Below are 15,824 nucleotides of genomic sequence, written 5' to 3'. Positions count from 1 at the left end.
CCAGTAGAATCCAGCTTAGCATAGTTAGATGTTGAAATTTGATCTCTGACATCCTTCAGAATCTATTTGTGCAAGATGAAAAATAAGTTGGTTTTATTTTCCTATACACGCAAGGGTAGTAGCTCGCTAGCTGTTTCCAACAGCTGAACGTTCATTGACAGCTGGCAATTGAAACCCCTTTTTTAACTCAGTGTTTCCAAAATAAGTGCAATTGTACATTTAGTCAATATTGCTTTATGATTAAAAAGTCTATCTTCACACCCACAAAGGACCACAGAAGAGCAATTGGAAGTAGACAACCCCAAGCAATACTCTGCCCTTGCTGTTCGTAGCTCTTCACAGGAGCCATCAGCTCATCAAAGGACCAAGTCCCCCCACAAAGAAGATCCCAGAGGATCAAGGGCAGTGGGGGAACCCTAGTGACACAGTCCGAGACACAAGCCTCTGCCTATGGACCATCCCAGGGCTGTCCAGGAGAGCCTCGTGGGCCAGGGGGCACCTACCAGTGGGTCAGGGGCAATGGGAGAGGGTCACCTTGGGGTATGGGCTACATGATGTGATGCAGAAAAAGAGCATCTGGCGTTTTCACCAGGCTTATGTTAAGGGACATGTTAACCAGAGACAAGGAAAAGAATGGATGTAAGTGATATAAAGAGAAGCAAGCATAGGAAAATAGAAGGATAAGGGGGGTAAAAAGCCACGTCTGTGTTACTGCACAACTCTGTGTGTGTACCTTGATGTGTGCATGTGACTCTGTACCAGATATTGGCATGAGACTGGCCTTAGAGTCTTCTCTGTCCATGTGCCAGCAGCTGCAGGGGTCCATACTGCTTAGGTGTATATATATTTAAATATATATAAAATTTTATTTTTTTCCCTTTCTAAAAGCTTTTTGATACTCTCAGAGTATCCTTCTAGAGAAAACATCCAGCATACAGCTAGACATGCACACAATACAGTGGGTGAACAATTGGCTGAAGAGTCGGGCTCAAAGGGTTACGGTAAATGGGATAACATCAGGCTGGTGGACAATCACTAGTGGGATTCTCCAGAGCTCAGTTTTAGGGACAGTTCTTTTCGAAGCTTTTATCAAGGACCTGGACACAGGAATTGAGCTCACACTAAGTAACTTTGCAGATGCTACTAAATTAGGAGTCACTGTTGATTCCCTTAAGGGTAGAGCGGCCTTACAGAGAGTTCTTGTGGATCTCTGGTTAAATGGAAGGTGTCCCTGCCCATGGCAGGGGGGTTGGAATTAGATGATCTTTAAAGACCCTTCCAACCCAAACCTTTCTATGATTCTATGATTTTGATAGATTAGAGGGCTGGGCAATCACCAACCACATGAAAATTAACAAGAGCAAATGCTGGATTCAGTGCCTGGGATGGTGTAATTCTAGATATATGTAGAGAGTAGGGGACAAGTGAATGGAGAGCAGCCTTGTGGAAAGGGGCCTGGGGGTTTTAGTTTATGGCAAGCTCAGTATGAGTCAAGGGTGTGCCCTGGTGGCCAAAAAGACTAATGGTATCCTGGGGTAGAAAGATAACCGGTGAAAAGAAGTGACTGTCCTGCTATAGTCAGCAACGGTGCAGCCTCACCTCAATTACTTTGTGCAGTGTGGGGCTCCACAAAGTAAGGATATTAAAATATGTGTCCAAATGTGTCCAAAGGAAAGCAACAAAGATGGTGAAAGGTAATGGGCATGACTTAGGAGAAGCAACTGAGGTCACTAGGTTTGTTAAGCATGGAGAAGAGATGGAGAGGTGACCTCATAGCTGTCTACAATTTCCTCATGACTGGAAGTGGAGAGGGAGGTGCTGATCTCTTCTCTTTCGTGGTGATAGGACTAGAAGGAATGTGTCGTCATGCAAAGTTAAAGCTATGTCAGGTGAAGTTCACATTGGATATTAGCAAAAAGTTCTTCAGCAAAAGGGTGGTCAAGCACTGGAACAGGCTCCCCAGGGAAGGGGTCATGCCCCAAAGCCTGGCAGTGTTCAAGAAGCCTTTGGACGATGCTCTTAGATACATGGTTTAGTTTGGCCTGTACAGAGTGAGGAGTGGGACTCCATCCTCATGGGGCCCTTCTAATTCAGATTATTCTATGATCCTATTTAAGAAATTACTGTTTCTGCATTATCTCTTCCCCTTTACTGTCCACAACAGAGTTGGAAGAACAAGAGTGTATGTTTACACATTTGTATAAAGTCTGCCACCTTAACAGTAGTGCTAATAAAAAAAACTAAGTTTTGAAAAGCAATTTGGAAAATAGTACCAGTGTATTCCTGATTTGCATTGGTAGCCTTCCTAAAACAGTCTTCTCTAAAATACAGCTCGCAAGGATGGTCAGAGGGCTGGAGCACCTCTCCTGTGAAAACAAGGTGAGGGAGTTGGGGTTGTTCAGCCTGGAGAAGAGAAGGCTCCTGGGAGACCTTATAGCAGCCATCCAGTACCTAAAAGGGGTCTTCAGGAAAGCTGGGGAGGGACTCTCTGCCAGGGAGTGTAGTGATAGGACAAGGGGAATGGTTTTAGGCTAAAAAAAAGGTAGATTTAGATTAGATATTAAGAAGAAATTCTTTATTCAGAGGGTGGTGAGGCACTGGCACTGGCACAGAGAAGCTGTGGATGCCCCATCCTGGAAGTGTTCAAGGCCAGGCTTGATGGGGCTTTGAGCAACCTGGTCTGGTGGGAGGTGTCCCTGCCTATGGCAGGGGAGTTGGAGCTAGATCATCTTTAAGGTCCCTTCCCACCCAAAACCATTCTGTGGTTCTATAACATAGTTGATGATTTGAAGCTATTTAACACCTTATTGTCACTCTGTGAGATATTTTTAAGTATCAATGCAGAACAACAAAAAAAAAAATAGAAATTATATTCAGCAGTATACTAAGAAAAGTATTTATGCCTCAAAAACACCAAGGTATTATGTCAGTATATGAAAGTACATCACAAATTCTCAGTCAAGATCCTGATTAATCTCTATAACATAATATATAAAATGTCATCCCTCTGCAAATGTTTGCCACTACAGGTAAACCTTCCACTGTCTAGAGAATGCTGCCAACACCTTGACACCTACACCCAATATATTTTTTTTACATTATGTAAAAAGTTGAATGTTGTGGACCCTTTCATCTCTACAAACTTAGGATTTATTCTTTTTCAAACACGTACCTTCAAAAACGTATCATATCCTGTTTGCTTATTTTACTATTGGAAAGGTGTCAAGTCTGCAACAGAACAAACTTGAAAACAAAATTTCTTCACCTGTGCAAAGTTAGGGCTGAAAACATCACCAAGTCCAGTTTGTGAGATTTAAATGAGATTGATAGTATATATCTAAGACAGCAGGATACAAACTGGGCAGGACAGAACAAGAGTTTTTTTTCCAAGTGCCAGCTATGGCATTCTTAATTTTGGGGGGGAAGGATGCTCTTATTGGAGGTTCTGCATTTCTATGAACCTGCATAGGCTGTTTATGAAGAGGAGCTGTAGAGTGGAAACAGAATTACAGAGTGGAAACGAGGCTTTAGATAAAATGTAATTTCATGTTGTTCTGTCTGTATTGGAACATTCAGATCTTAGCTGTTGAGGTTAGTTGTGGTCACGAGCACTGGGAGTGCCAGTTGTGCTAGTCTTTGAGGTTGCTAAATATATTTTAATTGCACAGACATGTCTAAACTTTGAGGAAGATAGTTAAATTCGAGCTGTGTTTCCATTTTCTTTGTGGATATTTATTTTATTTGAATAACATCTTGAATATTTGGCATTCAACTGTACTAACTCTTTTGGCACTTTCCTCTCTAGAGATATGCCTTGAAACCAATGCTCTTTCATTACGAAATGTTATTGCGGAATTTAAACATTTGTTGTCCATAGTTTTTTCATTCATTCCTTTTGAGTGAATTCTTATTTTTTTAATTTCCTTTCTAATATGCAGTTTGAATGTATTAATATTTCTTTCATATCCTACCTTCTTACAGAGTATTGATCTTAACTAATGGTGCAGTCACTAGAACCTTTGGTGCTTCATGAAAAAACAAAAAAGTTTTTATTTGGGTTTCAGCATGGTTTCTCTTCTTATGCATGCTAAAACTAGGAAACTGCTGTTTTATATGTTGCCAAGTTTTGACTTATAAATTTATTCTTCTGTGGCAATAGTTTTTTTTAAAAAAATGTTTTTATTTATTTATTTATTTATTATTTCAGTTGTTTCTTTGAGCATTGTGCATACTTTAGTGTTTTTGACAGTGTATCTGGTATTGCTGCTGTATCCAGTATGCATATGTTTCTGTTTCAGTATCTCGAGGCCTATATTCAGTGATCATCTCCAATGTGCAGAATTGTATTTGTGAAGTCAGTAGTCACAAGTTAGCTACAGTGCTACTTAATTATTATTTTAACTTGGTTTTGGTGGGTTTTGTTTGTTTGTTTGTTTGTTTGTTTGTATCTGTGCAGCATATCGATTACTACTTCACTAACCAAATGTGTTTTCATTCCAGTCAGTTTTATATTTGTCAATGTTGTTTTAGATTTTCAAGTACCATATCACTTAGCTTTCTTGTTAAGCTTTAGTTCATATACAGACCTTCGTAACTTTTACTTTTGAGTATATGCCTTTTTGTTTAACCTTGGTGGGTTAAATCCCAAATGTTAATGGCATACTACCTTTCAGTAATAAGTAAATAATAAGAATCTGCTTTATCTTAAATAACAATTTTTTTAATTTATGCTTTTTACCATTCTATAAAGGAACGTTCTTGGTTTAGATTGATTACTAAAATCTGAATCCAGTTAAAGCAACAAAAAGAAATGTATTCATGCTTTGTTGACTGCTGTGTATTAATTTTTGTAGCTGTTATTTTATTGTAGCTATTGTAGCTATTTATTTTTTGTAACTTTTGTACTTTAAAATTATTGTAGCTCTTTCAGAGAGGGATTCACAGAATTACTAAGGTCTTAGGAGAGTGTTATAATGGATACCTGAGTGTAATCTGGTACAAGATCATATACGTGAAAAAATAACTAATTTTTAAAATATTTTGATTTCTCCTATGGAAAAGTTGTATTGATGCATTATTGTTATTTGATTTTATATTGATGAACATTTTACATGTTTTTTGTTTGTTTGTTTTTTGGCCTTTTTCACAGCTGTGATGCTAAATCCCTGATCTTTTCATTATTCATTGTCACAGGTGCTTACAAAGGAATTTTATAGTCTTCAGTCTTCTAGTGAAACACGCATTATTGAACTCCAAACACAGAATTCTGAGTTTCAGGCAAGACTAGATACTTACGAAAAACTTGAAAAAGAACTTGATGAGATAATAATGCAAACAGGAGAAAGTAAGTTATGACACAAATCATATTGTATCTGTAGATGTTTCTGGTGCTCTGACAAGACGTCTTATTTCTCAAGGCACTTGGAAAGTATTACAGTGTCTGCCATTCTCCCTCCTCATGCCTGACGATTAAGATGCAGTAATTACTTTGACAGAATATATTAATGACAATTTGTGGTGGTTTTACCCAGCTGGGCAGCTGAACTCCACTGCAGCTGTTCTCTTATTCTCCTACTCAAAGAAAAAGGGGCGGGGGGGGGGGAGGAAATACGATGGAAAGGGCTCAAGGGTTGAGATAAGGACAGGGAGATCACTCAACAATTATTGTCCCAGGGTAAAAACAGACTCAGAGTAAGAGAGATTAATGTAATTTATTGCCTTTCCCTAGCAGACTAGAACAGTGAGAAACTAAAAGCAAACTAAAAAACTCTCTCTACAGTTACCTTAAAGGAAGCTATAGCAAGGTGGGCATTGGTCTTATCTTCCAAGCACTACTAAGTAATAAGACAAGAGGAAATGGCCTCAAGTTGCACCAGGGAGGTTTAAGTTGGATATTATGAAAAAACTCTTCACTGAAAGGCTTGTAAAGTATTGGAACTGGCTGCCCAGAGAAGCAGTTGAGCCACAATCCCTGGAGATCTTCAAAAACTGTGTAGATGTGGTGCTTAGTGACATGGTTTAATGGTGGACTTGGCAGTGCTAGGTTAAAGGTTGGACTGGATGATCTTAGAGGTCTTTTCCAACCTAAATGATTCCACGGTTCTATGAAAAATCCCCTCCCCATCCACCCTCTCCTACATCCTCCCCCCAGGCAGTGCAGGGGAATGGGGAATGGGGGCTGCGGTCAGTTTTGTCAGTAGCTTTGTCTCTGCCACTCCTTCATGCTCCAGGTGGGTTCCCTCCCACTGGACACCGTCCTTCCCAAACTGATCCTGTGGGGGCTGCCTATATATTCTTGTCCTTCTGTCTTCCTTTCCTTCTCAAAAAAAATAATTACAAATTTACAAATTACAAATTTAAAATAACGTTTTATATGTTTTAATGTTTTATATGCAAACAGTAGTGTATATAGCTATGCATATATTACTGGGGTGTAGTGACACCTGGCAGTCTTTCAGTACCTAGGGTGTGCGTACTTTTATTCATTCTATACACTGCAGTTTGTACTTGTTAGAATAGCATGACAACCCAAAGGTTCCAGTCTGACCATAAGTATGTTTGCTATATACATGCTTATGTTTTAGTCAGTAACATGTTTTTGTTTTTAAAGTATGTATGAACTTGCCTAAGGAGTATTTATGTATTAATGCAGATTTTTTTGCCCTTAACTATTTTTTCCCCAAGAAGAAAATTAGGTTCAGAATACTGTTGTTTGTTTGTTTTTACACAGATTTACATTTTCTTACTGATCTTATGATGGCAGTAAAGATTTTTACAGAACTGAATAATTCTTAACTTCTTCCTAAATAGTCTAATGTGTTTTAAATATAATTTACATTATAAGATACTTATATGATTATAAGATTATAATCATAAAAGAATATGATTTAAAGAAATTAAAGTTTACAAATGCACTGGTTCATTTATATATAACCACTGTTTATTTTCTGATTCTGTTGGAGGAAAAAGGGGAGTTATAGTACAATATTATTTTAATATGTTTCAATAACTTTGTTTTTCGTTACTATTGTTACTGTATCTTTGACACTGAAATTTAAGGGTAATACTAGTTAACACTGAATTCCAGCATCAAGGTTAACTTCTGAGGCAAATTGGGAAAAAAAAAAAAAAAAAGACATTTGTTTTATTTCTTTTTTAAAAATACTTAGAGAATACTTTCCCCTATGTCGCAAATTAAGTCCTAGCATTTACGTGTCAAAACTAAAGGTCAAAAAATATTTGAATGAAAGGAAATACCATTATTTTAAAATTTAATGTGTTCTAGAAATACTCCAATCAGTATTTCAGAGAAGATAAACTAAACACTTCTTTACATTTCAATACTATGTGATTTTTTTTCCCTCTACTTGAGTTATGAATCTTCTGCTGTTTTACACTATTTGGGGGTGCTGAGTGGTTAGGGGTGAGCATTGGATTCTCTGGAATTTTTAGTAAGCTGTGCTTACTAAATGCTCAAGGTGTATTTTGTCATATAATCATATGAACTTTTTACTTTGGAGAATGTGCATGTGGTGATGTGCATGTGCATGATCACTGAATTTTGACTTTTATTCCCTCATCATGCCTCACTTTATTAATATTGAAATAACATGAAACAGCCTCTTCAGGAAACTATCAAGAATTGGTATAGCCACTCCTTAAAGCATTTGAGTGGTTTCCACATGAGTATCAACAGTAAAGTTTCTTGGCATCTCTCTCTTCTTCCTTTTCAGGGTAAAATCTTCATGTTGAAGGATTTTTGTTGTAGACTAGTCATTTGATTGTCTTGCTTCCTAGTGCTTGGAGCTTTTTAAGAAAAAGATTGAGACTATCTCTATCCTCACAATCATACTTTATAAGAGTTTCCCCTCGCTAGCAAAAATGTACGTTTTATACCACGGTGTCAGGTGAACAGCCTGGAAGGACAAAAAACAAGATGACACAAGCACATACCAATACAGAATGCTTCTGTGGCTTGGTATCTACTATATTTCCAATTTTTTTGGTGTGTGTCTTCCTGATCTGACATTTATGTGGACACTACTGACAGTTACGGATTTATTGAGTAGAATCTCATTGACACTTTTCTAAGAAATACAGCCCTGAACTTGTAACCAGAAAGGTTGTTTGTGAAAAAGGTAATTTCCTATTGTAACTAAGCCTTAAAATTCTGAAGTTCTGGTGCCTTTTTACTGCCACAACAGTCAAGTTTTTCTGTCATACTTACTGGAATTTCTATATTGCTTTTCATAGAATCATAGAATGGTTTGGGTTGGAAGGGACGTTAAAGATCACCTAGTTCACCCCCTGCCATGGGAAGGAACACCTCCCACTGGACCGGGTTGCCCAAAGCCCCATCCAAACTTGGTCTTAAACACCTCCAGGGATGGGGCATCCACAGCTTCTTTGGGCAACCTGTGTCAGTGCCTCACCATGCTCTCTGAATAAATATTTTCTTCCTGGAATCTAAAACTACCCTTTTTTAGTTTAATACCATCCCCCCTTGTCCTATCACTCCACTCCCTGACAAAAGAGTCCCCTTCTGCTTTCTTTTAGGCCCCCTTTAGGTACTGGGAGGCCACAGTAAGGTCTCCTGGGAGCCTTCTCTTCTTCAGGCTGAACAACCCCAACTCTCTCACCTTGTTTTCATAGGAGAGGTGCTGAGGTCTCTGATCATCCTTGTGGCCCTCCTCTGGACTCATTCTAATAGGGCCATGTCCCTCTTCTACTGGGAACCCCAGAGCTGAACACAGCACTCCAGGTGGGGTCACACAAGAGCAAAGCAGAAGGGGAGAATCACGTCCCTTGACCTGCTGGACATGTTTCTTTTGATGCAGCCCAGGATATGGTTGGCTTTCTGGGCTGCAAGTGCACATTGCAAGTTCATGTTTAGCTTCTCATAAACCAACACCCCAGGTCCTTCTCCTCAGGCCTGCCCTCAATCCATGCTCTGACCAGCCTGTATTTGTGCTTGGGATTGCCCTGGCCCAGGCGTAGGACCTTGCACTTGGCCATGTAGAACTTCATGAGATTTAGTTTATCTTCTATTTTTACACATCATATAATCTCAATTTGCCTAAAATTTAGATGTTAGGTTAGATCTGCTTTGTTTGGATGAGTTAATCTGCCAATAAATATTTAGAATACTATAGAGTTGTAAATTTACAATATTCAATTGTACTACAGCATGCAACAAGGATGGTGCAGGGTCTAGTGGGCAAGACATGTGAGGAGCAGCTGAGGTCCCTTGGTTTGTTCAGCCCACACAGAGCAGGCTGAGGGGAGGCCTCATGGCGGCCTGCAGCTCCCTCAGGAGGGGAGCGGAGGGGCAGGCGCTGAGCTCTGCTCTCTGGGGACAGTGACGGGACCCGAGGGAATGGCATGGAGCTGGGACAGGGGAGGGTCAGGCTGGGGGTTAGGAAAAGGTTCTGCACCCAGAGGGTGGTCGGGCACTGGGACAGGCTCCCCAAGGCAGTGGTCACAGCACTGAGGCTGCTGGAGTTCAAGAAGTGTTTGGACAGTGGTCTCAGACACTTGGTCTGATTTTTGAGTGGTCCTGTGTGGAACCAGGACTTGGACCCAATGATCCTTGTGGGTCCCTTCCAACTCAGGATATTCTGTGATTCTATTTTGTCTCATAAATTCTGTTTTAGAGGCACACTACATTTAATGTTGTCACTAATGATATGAAAAAAGCTAATGGGTAAAACTAATTATGATGTCAACTTTTTTTTTGTATTTTTATGAAGGGTTTCAGTTAATATTGAAGGTTTCCAAATTGTAGTAACTTTCATGTCAGGGGTATGCAAATGGCATAAAGTCAGTGAGCTTTGCCAAGTGGTGGCAAAAGAGGAAGCATCCCCTAATTCTGCTTCTGTGGAGGGGCTTGTTGAAGCCATGAAAGAAGCACATTGGCACAGACAGTTGCTAATTGATCAGGTGTTACCGGACACTATGCTCAGCAGTAGGTTGCCGCTTTGAGACTACAAGTCAAGTTCAGCATGTGGGAGTGGGACATGTAAGGAGCATGGGACTGATGAGGTGGCAAAATGTTTGGAGTCTCATTGCAGGAGACAGATTGGTGTTGCAGTAGAAGGCAAGTGTTATGTATGGTGATAGGGGAATATTTGGAGATTAATGGGTCACTGTTACAGTTTGCAACTTACTGTTACTACCACTAAAGACAATATTCACAGTCATTTCCAGATGCATTACAAAGCTAGCTAAGTCTAAGCCGTGGACTATATCATGAATATTAAAAGTGAAAATACTTAGAAAACTGTTGATCTAGGCCAAACAGCTTATCAGTAAAATTGAATTTCTTAGTCATCTTGTACACAACTAGAATGAACTTAATGTTCAAACAGTTGCATTTATTGTATTGCTTTTATAATTAGAATTTCAAACTTTCATTTTTGAAGTTCAAAGCAAATACCTAGCTAAATAATTGTTATCACAAAGTATTGATATTTGCAAAATATCATAATTGGTTTATGTGGCAAATTCAGAAGGCAGCCTGCAAATTACAGAATCATGGATGTTGCAAGAGGCCCCTAGAGGTCATGTAGTCCAACATCTGCTCAAAGCAGGTCCATCAGGTTGCTTAAGAAACTTATCTAGTCAAGTTGTAAATGTCTCCAGAGATGGGGATTCAACTACCTTTCCTAGTAACCTGTTGCAATATCTGACCACCCTCATAATAAAAACCTCTCTCCTTTTATCTAGTCAGAAATTTCTGTTTCAACATGAGGTCGTTGCCTCTTGTCCTAATAACTGCACACTTCTGAGAAAAGTCTGTCTTTTCTTTTCACTGTAGCTTCCCGTTTGGTAGTGTGAGACACCAAGAAGATCTTTCTCAGCCTCTCTTTGTAAACTATGTACTGTGGGTCACTCATGGTCTTGGTGACCCTCTGCTCGACTCAATACAGTAACGTCTTCCGTGCACAGGGGAGCCCAAAACTGAACATAGCATTGAAGGCCCATATCCTTTGACTAGCAGTGTGCACTCTTGCTAATGTAGTTGGCCTTGTTTCCTACAAGTTGATTCATGGTCAGCTTGTCCACCAGAACCCTCAAATCTTTTCCTGCAAAGCTGTTTTTTATTCAGTCAGCCCACAGCCTGTGCTAGTGTCTGGACTTACTCCATCCCAGATTTGGGACTCTATATTTGCCTTTGCTTAACTTTAAGGTTATTGTCAGTCCATTTTTCCAGCCTGTCAAGGTCCCTGTGAATAGCAGTCCTCTTCCAATCTGTCCTACCACCTCCCCAATCTGGTATCTTTCTGAAACTTGCTGAAGGTGCACAATATCCCATCATCTGCATTGTTAGTAAAGATTTTGAGCAGTATTAACACCTGAGAGATGCCAATACCGAATGACTGACTCAAAGTTGGACTTGGTATGACAAATTTGAGACCAAAGGTCCATCCAGGTTTCCACCCACCCAGTGGATGCTGGTTTGGCTTTAAGGATATTATGAGAGACTGTATCAAAGGTTTTGTCTTTACACTAGTCAAGGTGAACAACTTCTGCTGTTCCCTCTTACTACCAATCATTTCATCACAGAAGGCTATCAGGTTAGTCAGACATGATTTGTTTTTGCAACCTGTTCCCAACTGTGTTCTTGTCCATACTTGGAAGTAGGGAAATTAGCTTCATAACTTTAACAGAGACTGACGAGAGACTGACTGGTTTATCATTCCACAGAATCTCCTTCTTGCCCTCTTTGAAGATAGGTATGGTATTTGTTTTCCTCAGATTATCAGAAATTTCTGATCATCGCGGTCTTTCAGTGATGGTGAGCAGCCTTGCAGTGACATCAGCTCTCTTAGCAACCTTGGATTTGCCTCTTCTGATCCCATGGACTTGTTTATGTCCAGTTGGCTTAAGCACTCACTAATTTTATCTTCCTCTACTTTCTCATGTATGCACAGAAAATGCATTATTTAGAAAAAAACGGCAACATATCTTTGTTCTGCTGAATTAAGTTTGTAATATTACTTTCTATTTTGTGACCATACCAGCAGTGAATATTTCAGGGCGCTGACTTTTTTTTCCCTAATTTTATATTATCTATTACTTTTTTATTAAGTCCTATGTTAATTCAAAAATAAAAAGTGAAAAGCCTGCCAGTGTCATAGAGTGAATGTAAGGCACTGTATTAATGCTAATGGTCAACAAAACTGTTTGACTAAAGCCCAAAAGGCTGTGTCAGTTTACAACAACTGAAAATCTATCTTCTAGAAAAAAAAAAAAAAGTGCATGTATATAATTATAAATAGAATCACTTAGAAGTTTGTAAGTTCTTACACTGTAATTCTGTTCTTCAAAGGACACTTTAATAATAGTACCTTTCTGGATTTTTTTGCAGTGGAAGATGAAGTTGAAGCTGAAAGGGTTCTCTTCTCATATGGGTATGGTGCTAATGTTCCTACAACAGCCAAAAGACGACTAAAACAAAGGTAAATTACTTGTTCAAGATAAAGTAAATGAAGATATGTGTAGTATGTCCTATCTTAGAAACGAGCCAGTTTGGTTAACATAAAGAGTCGTTTTAATGACTTAAGAATACAGAAATAGAGTAAAGAGTAGGACCTGATAATGTGGTCTATATATATTAATGAGCATATAGGTATTTTTCTAGGTTATTTTAAGATTTTTTTTCTTATTTTTCATATTTTAATTGTATAAAAATTAAGCAGCTGTAAAAACGTACTAGTTACATTCTTCATATATATATATAAAAGGAAATAAGTTCTTTAATACCTTTAAAATTATTTTGTTTAATTGCAACAAAAACATATCTGTCAGGAAATTAAGAAGGCCAGAATTTTAGAGCATCTTGTTTCATCTTTACACCCACAGTGTTTGATTCCAATTACATGTTTCAGTTTGCTCTGATCCTATCTGATCAATAAATAAAAATGACATGTAAGCTAAATAGCACAGCTCTTGATCATAGTAATTTTAAAATAATAAGTTTACACTATGCATTATCTTTAAGAAATAATGGTGACATTTGAATAGTTCATTGTGTGCATAAAGGCTACATCTCACTGTAAAAGATAGGGAATGTAGTTTTATTTACAGTATTTTCTATGATTTATAATATTCTTAAACTTATTCTTAAGAAAAAAAAAATACTTGATTGTTCAAAATGTATCCATACAGTATAAAAAGAAAACATAACCTAAGATTAAACTCATGGAGTAGTGGGGTGATTTAGGTTGGAAGAAGGATGTAAAGGTCATTGGGGTCCAACACCCTACTCAGAGCAAATCCAATTGTTCAAGACCTTTTACAGTTAAGTTCTGATTATCTCCATAGATGAAGATTCCACATCCTCTACAATATCAGGTCAGAGTAACATTTTTTTTTTTTTTTGTCTCCAGCCTGACAGAGAAGACAAGTTCTCTCAGTATTAGACTCATTCTTTGCATTTTGAGTGTGCCTGCAATTTGCTTGAATGCAGGAAAGTACACTGTAATTTGTATTAGTGTTGGACTTTGACCACACTTTCTTCCATCAAAATGAGAAACCCCACCATTATTGGTGGACACATTGGAATAGAGACTAGATAAACATGTAGCACAACTCCACAGGATATATATCTAGCATTCAGCTATCTGTGTTTCAGGAGCAGGAAGTGCAGCTTTTGTCATGTATAGCTGTTTGTTTGTTTTTGCTACAAATGTGTGTTTAGTTGGTTTTGCCCTCTTAACCTCCTGCCCCCCCACCTTCTTTAATAAAAAGAAGATTTAATGTCCTATAGGACAGTAATACACCATGATAGTTACTGATGAGAAGTAAGGACAAATGATGGCCGGTTCATTTTTGCAGCAAAGATTTATGGGCTGCATACTGTCTCTTCTATAGTTTATACTTGTTTTTCAAGTAAGTGTTGTCAATACTGTCAATCATATTACACCTGTCATGCACTGAGTTGCATATTTCTGTCAGAAATCATAAAGTTTTTATGTAGTACTTAAGTTTGGCATAGCTTAGTTTACTCTTTTGTATTTTTATGCCTCATCAGATTGTTTCCTAGTAACATTTCTTTTTATGCTGCATAAAATTTAAGCCAAAAAAGGGAAGAAAATCCATAACCTTGTTGTATATCTGTTTTAGGAGACTAGTGGGAGCATCTTTGCCTAAAATTTCAGTTCCCTACTCCTCTGTCAATAGTTTGGGAACTTTTCTGAGTTTCAGCATTTTTCTGAGTTTCTTTCTTTTTTCCTACCATATTAGGTTCAGATTTTATTAGATGTAGATTATGTACACATTCAAGGATTCTGCTAAATGACTTTTGAATGATGAATCTGATGATCAGTAAACTGGGATTTCAGAAATGTTTAGAAGATAACTTCCTGATCTTAGAAGTGGCTCTGTTAGAATGTATGCATCATAATTCCTCTTTTGTTCCAACAGACATTAACAGATAAAGCTAATTTTAAATCTTCATAATGATGTTGGAGACTTCATAGATTATCTTCTAAAATTAAGAACCTTAAAAAAGCCATAAAAGTGTCTGTCTGGTCTACCTGCTGCTGTTCTGACTCAAGGATAGCTGTCATGTAGAAAAAGCGTGTGATGCCTTTGGCTCCAAAGCTTAAAAGTTGGTGTCTCTCTGACACCAACTTCTATGTTTAGAGCAATTAAATAAGTACAGGTACATTTTCTACTCTCTGGAAAGAGAATCTATTACAAATGTGAACAATAATCCTTTTCGAGTCCACTACCTATTTTTTCATTCCAGACCTTTGGAATCCTAAAGGAATAGCTTTTACATGTTCACAACACACATTTCAGTGTTAGATTAAAACTTGATACAAAACTACCTATTCAAGCACAGTGTGTCATGGAGTCTATACCTCTTTGCCTCTACTTTTTCTGTGCTATTTCATGTCTTTGGACATAGGCACTGTAAACCCATACTAGTATAGTAAACCCATCTGGGAACATTCTCAAGCACTGAGACAGAAAGGCATGTAGTAGCTCACTTACTCTCAAATTGAACTCTCAGCATAGGTTAGCTGCATGAGAACTACTTAACAGTAATGCTTGCTGGCCCACACTAACCCCTCCACTGAGCATAGAAACTGTTCAGGAGAGTGTAAATTACCAAGTGCCAGAATGCTAGCAGGGATACTCTAGTGGTTTGCTAACAGTTATCACATCCTTGAGCACTGCATACTTTTCTGTTGTAGTCGAAATCAAAGTTTTCCGGTCTTTGGAGATGCAGTACCTTTGTCCCTTTTGCTTTAAATTTAAGCTAGTCAAAAAAACATATTGAAAAGCATACTTGGAATACATACTTGTGCTTATCTTTAAATACTCAAAATTAAGGTTAAGTTCACTGAATAGTTGTAGCCAGAAAAATTAGGTCCCTAACTAGAGATATTAGAGAAGTGGTTGTTTTCTGTTTTGTACTAGATGGGATCCTAATACACATCTCATATCTCTTAAACAAAACTCTGAATAACTAGTTTGGAGGATGTCTCTATCCCTCAGTTAATGTTTACACAGTCTGATGCTCCTTGCAGGAGTAACTGAGAAAGAACCAACCTCTTAGTGAATGCTGTTGCCAATTTCAAGCCATTCCTCACATACAAGGTGAAAGTAAATGATTGTCGGTATGAAAGTTTAGGTTTATAACACAAGTGAAGAATATTAAGACTTCTGCCAAATCTAAAAGTGTATTCCTTTCTACTGAGGAAAAGATGGTGGTTATGAGTGGTCAAATTTTCAGAGAAAGTATGTATACTCATCTAGCTATACATAGTCTAAACCTCAGCTTAAGGGTAAATAAAATCTTCCTGTTGGTC

The 15,824-nt window shown here is 38.2% G+C and overlaps 1 protein-coding gene across 2 annotated transcripts in view; it reads left to right on the top strand.

Moving 5' to 3' along the window:
• The window catches only part of PIBF1 (progesterone immunomodulatory binding factor 1), a 123,215-nt gene that overhangs the window by 70,165 nt on the left and 37,226 nt on the right, over nucleotides 1-15,824 (top strand). The window contains exons 11-12 of one of the 2 annotated variants that reach the window (XM_035320743.1): nucleotides 5,194-5,344; nucleotides 12,371-12,461. In XM_035320743.1, the coding sequence (XP_035176634.1) occupies nucleotides 5,194-5,344; nucleotides 12,371-12,461 (242 nt within the window). The remainder of the gene's footprint in view (nucleotides 1-5,193; nucleotides 5,345-12,370; nucleotides 12,462-15,824) is intronic. The other variant, XM_035320754.1, reaches the window with a different exon arrangement.

Source organism: Oxyura jamaicensis, chromosome 1, assembly GCF_011077185.1.
Source record: "Oxyura jamaicensis isolate SHBP4307 breed ruddy duck chromosome 1, BPBGC_Ojam_1.0, whole genome shotgun sequence".
NCBI lineage: Eukaryota > Metazoa > Chordata > Aves > Anseriformes > Anatidae > Oxyura > Oxyura jamaicensis.
Note: the sequence above shows the minus strand (reverse complement) of the source record. Positions and strands in the feature narration are given on the sequence as shown.